The following is a 7959-nucleotide window of genomic DNA, read 5'->3' on the forward strand; positions in this document are numbered from 1 at the left end:
ACTGCAATGGCTGCACTCCTGCTGGGTGGCCTTTTCCGGTTCTTCCTGTTTCGCTCTGCATCGGTTCACGCGGATCTTCCTGTGCTTCTCTCTTCTTTAGAGGCCGTGCTTCCCTGGCACGTCAGTGTCTATCATGCTCTCGTGCCTCGGTTTTTTGTCTGTTGCCCAGCGGGGAGGCGTGCACGTCCACAAAAGCACCACCATAAAAACTTGAGGACACTTGGGACTTTGTTTGGGACTTAAACCGAGGAAGTTCATGCTTTCACAAGGGGAACGTTTTCTGACACGGACAATAGCAGCGTGTGCTGATCTCTCTTCTACATGGGACGGTTCTATTGGCTTTGCTGGGAGGTAGCTCTTTCTCCCCAGACTTATTGGGGTGCCCCCTAATATTTGGGTCCTACCGCTGGGGACTGCTTGGTTTTTGTCTCTGGAACCCAGAGCCTGACTCGTTGTGGACTCTGGGCCTAACAAGTGAGTGCGGTGTAAAATAGAGCAACCGTAAGGCATCTTTATTTCGAAGTATTCAAAGAACGATCCAAATGGGTGGCAGGAATAGTTTGTTCTATCGTCATGGGGGGTGGGTGACTCTCTGCTCACCTTTTTTCTCTCTAAATATTGCCTCCATTTTTCTTTTTCAGAGCCAGGCTCTTTCTGGGCTCAGGGAGGAGTACTGTGCCCCAATTGCATGATGGGCATTAAATTGGATGCTTCCTCTTCTTTTAGGAATTTGAAGCCTACGTGAATGCCTCTGGGGAACACGGAGTTGTGGTCTTCTCCCTGGGCTCGATGGTCTCCGAAATCCCAATGGCCAAGGCCATGGAAATCGCAGAAGCTTTGGGCACAATACCTCAGACGGTAAGGATGCCGGGGTCGTTAGGGCAGGCCTCATCCCCGGCGCGGAGCCGACAGAGCTGGCCTTACTGGGATGGGGGGTTCTCCCTCCCTCCCCAGTCACCATTCCTTGGCTTTTGAGAGATCGGTAAGAACAGCTCCTATCGGGATTTGTTTTTCCTGAATCCGGTCTGGAGAGGGCCTAAAAGACAGCCGGTCAATGGGACAGACAGACGGTGGCCATTATGGCGTCTGTTTCATGGATCAAGTATCTGAGGAGGACACCTGGAAGGCACTTTAGAGGGCGTTGAGGCTGCCTTCCCTTGTTTTATAAACAAAGAGCCTGAGCCGCAGAGAGGGCAGGGACTGGCCCGGCGGTGGTAGTAACAGAGCCAGCATGGCCTTCTGCTGACTGGAAATCTGGCCGAGGTTCCATGAATCACCTCTGCATACTTTCAAAATACTTTGGACCATTTACAAATCATGGCAGGAGGGGCCAGTTGTCGTTGCCATAGAGACACTAAATTCTGGGGTCACCGCCTGGAGGTTAGCATTGCAGGTGTGGAATTCTCATTTTATACAGGAGAAAGCCCCAGAGAGCTCTGTCCCAGGCCACTCAGCTACCAGTCTAGTAAGTGGCAGGTCTGGGACTTGAACCCAGGCCCGCTGACTCCAAATGCAACCGTACTTCTTCCTTGTGCGTTTAAGATGCTCTTTCTATTGGCACAGACGCTTCCTAGAATGAGTCTGGGATGGGTGCAAAGGGGCCGGCCAAGTGCGCTCCCAACTCCCCCCACCCCCCCTCCGCCCCGGCCAGCGTATCAAAGCAGAGCGCCAACAGACTCGCCTCAGAACCTCGCGCTTGAGCCGCACTAAGAAGAGAGGCCGGGAGCAAAGGGTGCATGTGGCCCTCCGCGGGTCCACAGAGAGCGCCCGTGGCTCCCCAGGCTGTGGCGGCGACGGCTCTCCTCAGCTCTTGCCTGTTTGCCCCCCAGGTGTTATGGCGCTACACCGGAAAGCCACCCTCCAATCTGGCCAAGAACACCAAGCTGGTGAAATGGCTCCCCCAGAACGACCTGCTCGGTACGTGCTGTGCGTCTGTGTGTGGAGAGGGGAGGGCGAGGGCGAGGGCGAGGGCGGCATTAAGAGGAGGGACTGGTGGGCGGCACCCGTGGCGGCCTCTGCTCACTCTGGGACCGCCTACAGATCTCAGGCTCCTCAGCACTGCCCCAGAGGGACCCCCGAGGGCAGCCCGTCCCACCCAGCCTAGCCCAGGCATCCCCTGGAGCAGATCGCGCCACTTCCCAGAGTATTCCATTTCTCCCTGGGAGAGTCGCTGCTGGCCGGTTTTCTGACATCAGGGCCGAATGGGTGGGCGTCTTCGCCTCCGGAGGGAGGCCGGGTTAGCCAGCCTCCCCGCATTTCCGGAGAGCTCTCCTCCACTGTCACCCTGTCCGGGCTTATTCCTGTAGAGTGCGATCCCGGGCTAGTCACCATGCCAGTCACCTTCCCCGGACGGACGCTCTCCAGCCTATCCGTGCCTGCTCTAGAGCGGAACACCCAGCACAGAACCGCCGTTCCACGGGGGCTCCCACAAGGGCAGAGTTCAGCAGCCCGGCAGGAATTTGCACCCACTTTTGCCCGATGCACGTTGCGCTTGTGATCGTGCAAAGTCACGCTTGGAGAAAGCTGGCAAACAGAGGAAGCGGCAAATGCTGCCTTGGGGGCGGCGGGATTCTTGGGCTATTCCAGCGGGCAAACAAACGCGCCATCCTTGGAGGGTCGCAGTCAGGAGTCGGTGAGCCCTGGGATGGCTGAGGTCGGCGGCCCAAGGGCTGGGTCCAGATCTGTCATCGGCAGAACCCGCGTGCTGTGCTGTGGCACCCACATAACTCGGGGCAGGTCGTTGGCCTGGCTGACACGGAGGGGGGTGTATTGCCTCCAGAGAAACAGCCAGGAGGAAGCCTAGTTGTAGTCAGATCGTTGGGCTTCTAGCAGGGCTGTGGGCTGGTGGGAGGGTCTAAACAGTCGCCAAAGGAGGATTCTGCAAAGGCAGGTCTCAAAGGTCAGAACCATTTTCATACTGACCAGACGTGGCCATTGGGGCTGGGAATTACAGACTCAGGCTGCTGGATAGCGCTCTAGGCTTGAAGACAGGGTGCAAATCTGGCCTCAAATGCTTACTCACTGTGTGACCCTGAGCAAGTCACCTAACCTTATTTGCCTCCATTTCCTCATCTGTCAAATGAGTTGGAGAAGGAAATGGCCAACCACTGCAGTGTCTTTGACAAGAAAACCCCAAATGACTGGACAACAAGGCGCAAAGTCTGCCCTAGAGTACGCAAAGAGACAAATCAATGAGCCGTACAACAGTGTCCCGGGAGCCGAGCCCATTGGGGTTTTCTGTGCTTCGCCAGTGAAGCGCTTTTGTAGGAATACTCCGATTTCCCACTAGAGCCAATAGTCTGCCCAACGCTTCACGTTGTGAAATCCTCTGTAGCCTGAGTTAGTAGATTGCCAAGTCACAGAGGAATTCTTTCTCTCTTCCTTCTTAAGCACACCCAAAGGCCAGGGCGTTCATCACGCATGCCGGCTCTCACGGGATCTATGAAGGGATCTGTAACGGAGTGCCAATGGTGCTGATGCCTCTGTTTGGAGACCAGATGGACAACGCGAAGCGCATGGAGTCCAGAGGGGCAGGGGTGATCCTGAATGTCCTGGACATGACGTCCAGCGATCTGAGCAAGGCCCTGAAGACTGTTATCAATGATAAGAGGTAAGAAATGGGCTTGCCGTTCGCTACAGGCACACACACTAATGCGACTGTATCCCTTGTTAAAGCAGACGCGATTTCCTAATGAGATCAGTCATTGGGGTTCTGTTGTAAATGACAAGCACATGGGGGGATCCTTTGGGGGCATTACTCTCACTTTCCCATGATTCCTTGGCCAACCGTCCCTCCCAACCAATACCTGTAGCTTTAAACCATCAGAACAAAAGACTTGATGACCAACCAGGAAGTCCATTGTGGATGGCAAGTGGAAATCCACTTCACTAAGGCTCCCTCCCCTGTTCCTGCTTCCACCCTCAGGGACCCGGCAGGACAAATCTAAGCTGTCCTCCGTGTGACCATCCCTCAGACAGCTCTCGTGTCTCTCCTGAGTCTTCCCTTCTCTAGCCTAAATCATGCCCACTTCTCGCAGGCAGGTTATATTCAAGGCCGACTGCCGCCCTCATCCACTTCCTCTCTGTGTGCTTGCCTTGGAGTGTCTTTCACCACACTAAGGACCCAACCCCAGTGTGAGACTCCTAATAGAGTCCGTCCAGCCTAGAGCAGAGCAGGTGTTTGATGTCCTCAGGGCAGACATTGGGCTTTTCTCAGGGAAGATAGTCCACCTCTTCCAGCTTTCAGATTGCCGCATCACAGTCGTGAGAGAGGGAGAGCGAGCAAGCTCGCTTGTTGTGTGCAGAGGCCACCAATCACAATGCAGTTGTTCATGGGGAGAGGAAGAGAGAAAAACCTGGGGGGAGTCCCTCACCTCCTTGACCTGCCACCCACTTCGCTGGAACCCCCCCTCCAACTCCCACAGAATCCAGTCCTAATTGATCTAAGCCCACAGATTCTGTGGGAACACTGTGGTCTGGGTTTGGTTGGAGGTCCTCATCTGCATGTTCACTTCCGTGGGGTAAGGCTTACCAAGACATCTTCCCGTAGCCTCGCCCTGGAAGGACTCTCTTCCTCTCCATACTCTCTGTCTGCGGCTAATCCTTTCTGGGTTGGTGTCTTCTTTTTCCCTCTGTTGATTCATCTTAAAATTGACCCATCCAGCTTCTCCCTTGCAGAAGATCCCCCAAGCCTGAGGCTGAATGAGCATGCCTTGAGGCTGTTCTAGAGGGCCCGGATGCATTCCTTGGCCTCTGCAGTCCTTCTAGCTCTGCAGTCCCATGATCCTCTCACGCTTCATTCTGGGATCCATTCAAATAACCCGAGAAAGAAGCAGGAAACATCAAAAGCAGAACCTTTTGATCTCAGGCTGGGTTGGCTGCCTCTCGAGCAGCCCAGAGAGATGGGAATTCGCTGTCACTGAGTGCTTTGGGTATTCATCTCCTTTTTGAACATTTTAGCTACAAGGAAAACATCATGCGACTCTCGGCTCTGCACAAAGATCGGCCCATCGATCCCCTCAACCTTGCCGTGTTCTGGGTGGAGTTCGTGATGAGACACAAAGGGGCGCCCCATTTGCGTGCTGCTGCCCACGACCTCAACTGGATCCAGTACCATTCCTTGGACGTCATCGCTTTCCTCCTGGCTATCGTGCTGACTGTCGTGCTAATCATCGTGAAAAGCTGCAAGTTCTGTTTCCGGAAATGCTTCGGCAAAAAAGGAAAAGCCAAGAAATCCACCAAACCGAAGTCTCATTGAGCCAAGCTTCGACAAGTGGGGTGAAATTTGGGTTTGTTCTCCCCATAGAATCTGCAAACGCACTCAAGTGTACCCCCCCACACCAGCGCACACGCACGCGCACACACACACACACACACACACACACCAGCGCACACATAGCCAGGGGGCCCCTCACGCATATAAGTCAGTTTTAAATCCATTTTTTATTTTACAAATTCTCCATCTTGTTCTGTTGTCTGTCAAAGTGGGAGCATTGAGACTTAGAGCCGAAAGATGGCCGTTTGGTCCAGCCACTTCACATTACAGCTGAGGAAGCCGAAGCCACGTGAAGGGAGCACCTTCCAACTGAAAGTCAGTCTTGGAGGAGGGGCCTCATGGCACCTTCACGGTTTGGCAGGGCTTTGGGAGGGGCTGGTGACGCCCCATCCCTGAGGTCAGGGTCAGGAAAGTCTTCCTCCCAATTAGGACTGCCTCAGCCAAAGCCTGGGTTCCCACCCGGGGCTTTCCAAGCCACCCCTGGATGACCGTTGCCTGGGCGGTCATTAAGGGGAGTTTGGCTAAGGTGCGCGTCGGACCCCATGCCCACGGTGGTCCCTTCCACCCCTCCTATTCTGTGGCCTTAAGGAGCTTCCCCGGGGTTGCAGGGCTAGTTTGCGGCCGCACTAGAGCAGAAGCCAGGCTTCCTGGCTCCGTCTCCCCTTTGTCCCATAGGAAAACCCTAAGGTGGCTTCAGACCTGATGCTCCTCCCCTTCTTCCCGATTCTAGCTTCCAGTGCCGCGCTTGGGATAACTGAAGGAGTTGGGTGTCCCCAGCCGCCCTTTGCAGCTCCTCTTTCCTTTGTCCTCCTAATGAATTGTGACGCTAATCATTTCTCCCCAATGTGAATGCTTCCCTCCCCCCACCCCGCGCCCTCTTTGGTTCCAGTTTCCATTTCTTTGCAGAGCACGCCGGCTTTTCCAGTCACCGTTTCTGGGCTCGAGACACCGAGAGGTGGACGCGCCCGCTCCTCTGGGCTGCCGCTCATCGGTATAATGTTGGCAGCGAATTGTCAAGCCAACATCGATGAGGCCAGACACGGGGCCAGAAGGACGCCGCGCGGCACTGCGCGAATGTTAGGGCTAGTCCGTCCTTCAGCGGCGCCTTTCGCAAAGTACAAGTTAGCCTGTTGCTCGAAACCCGACATGAATAAAGCCTGATTCTTGTCCTGGAGGTCGTGTGTGCGAGCCTTGGTCTTATTTCTGTGTGTGTTATTCCGGCTCCTTTAGATCATCATGTAGTCACGGGTCGGTTCGGCAAGTATTTCTGGGGCGATGATAGTCCTAAAGCCGTTTCCTGCCCCGACAGCCTCCCCGACAGGTGTGGGTCTTCCTCCCTCCTAAAGAGCAACCCGCCCATTTCCCCTCATCCTTCCTGACTCTTGGCCAAAATCCCCCAAGAAGTACCCAACACGGCGACAGCAGTCCGTGTCCGGAGCCCCCAGGTAACACCAAAGACACCCCGATGGGGAAGACGACTCCCACGGTTCTTTCCCTGGCAGTGGATCACTTGCCCTGCCAGAGAAGGCTTTCAGGACTGACCCAGATCGGCGCATTGCCGAGAGCAGCCCAGTCTTCACAGACGATCATCACGTGACGAAGACGGAATGGCCGTCAGGCTAGTAGCATGTACGATAATACACGCAAGACCAGGTTCCGTTCTTGCAGCCCTGAGCCTCAGACGCTTTGCCATTGGACGTCTCGCAGCCTCCATTTCCCCGTCTGTAAAATGGGGACAATAATAGCAGCTCCCTCACAGAGTTGCTGTGAGAACCCGATGAGCCCATCATAAAACCCTTAGCAGTGACTGGCACAGAGCAAGTGCTATAATAAGTGTTAGCTATTATTCGTAAACGTTCAAAGAACAATTCACTCTAATAGCGCATCAACTCTGTGAAAAAGAGCCTTTCTTAACCAATTGCTTCTAGTGTGTCAATACCACGAGCTGGGAGAATCAAAATGGAGAAAGACAACGAGCATTCGATCGAGTACTAACAGGGAGGTTGCCAGAACCCATCCTCAAGGCTCTGCATTAGGACCAAGTTCGATTTATACCAAGAACGCAGGGTTGGCTCAACACTGGGGAAACTGTCAACAGACCAAGCCACGCTCGTCTTAACAAAAGTTCCTCGAGCCTATCAGTGCGTACGGGAAAACCTTTGCTCGAATGTGGCATAGCTGGCTCAGTGGGTTGGGAGCCGGGCCTGGGGATGGGAGGACTTGGGTTCAAATCTGAAGCCGTGTGACCCTGAGCACGCCCCTTCAACCCAGTTGGCTAGCCCTCCTGCTCTTCTGTCTTAGGACGGAAGGGAAGGATTCAAAAACAAACCAACACGTGCATTTGTAAGGGGTAATTTGCTAGAGATCAGATGGGTCCGGGTACCTTCTCCGCCATCTTGGCTCCCTTTCCAAGCTTTTAAAGAGCAATTAATCCTTCTTGAAGATTGAGAAAGAAAACTCTACCAAACTCCTCGTAAGACCAATCCGCTGGTGGCGCTTCGTCGTCTTTGATGAATGGTGATTCAAGATCTTTCCGTGAAATCAGGCCAATAAGATTACAAGACCCCCCCTCCCCCCCCCCCAGTGAATTCCGCTTGGGAGGGCCAGGCAGACCTCTGATCGCCCTGGTCGTAGGAACTTTTCCGAGTTCTGGGCCATTCTCCCACCGGAGCCCTGCACCCACA

General features: G+C 54.4%; 1 protein-coding gene across 9 annotated transcripts in view; it reads left to right on the forward strand.

Annotated features, from left to right (window-relative positions):
• LOC100025642 (UDP-glucuronosyltransferase 1-6-like) overlaps nucleotides 1-6449 on the forward strand; it is a 149803-nt gene extending 143354 nt beyond the window's left edge. For all 9 annotated transcript variants that reach the window (XM_056820141.1, XM_056820140.1, XM_056820142.1 and 6 more), the window contains exons 2-5: nucleotides 727-858; nucleotides 1830-1917; nucleotides 3391-3610; nucleotides 4960-6449. In XM_056820141.1, coding sequence (XP_056676119.1) covers nucleotides 727-858; nucleotides 1830-1917; nucleotides 3391-3610; nucleotides 4960-5257 — 738 coding nt within the window. In that variant the 3' untranslated portion in view covers nucleotides 5258-6449. The remainder of the gene's footprint in view (nucleotides 1-726; nucleotides 859-1829; nucleotides 1918-3390; nucleotides 3611-4959) is intronic.
• Nucleotides 6450-7959: the final 1510 nt, after the last annotated feature.

Source organism: Monodelphis domestica, chromosome 2 (genome assembly GCF_027887165.1).
Source record: "Monodelphis domestica isolate mMonDom1 chromosome 2, mMonDom1.pri, whole genome shotgun sequence".
Taxonomy (NCBI): Eukaryota; Metazoa; Chordata; class Mammalia; order Didelphimorphia; family Didelphidae; genus Monodelphis; species Monodelphis domestica.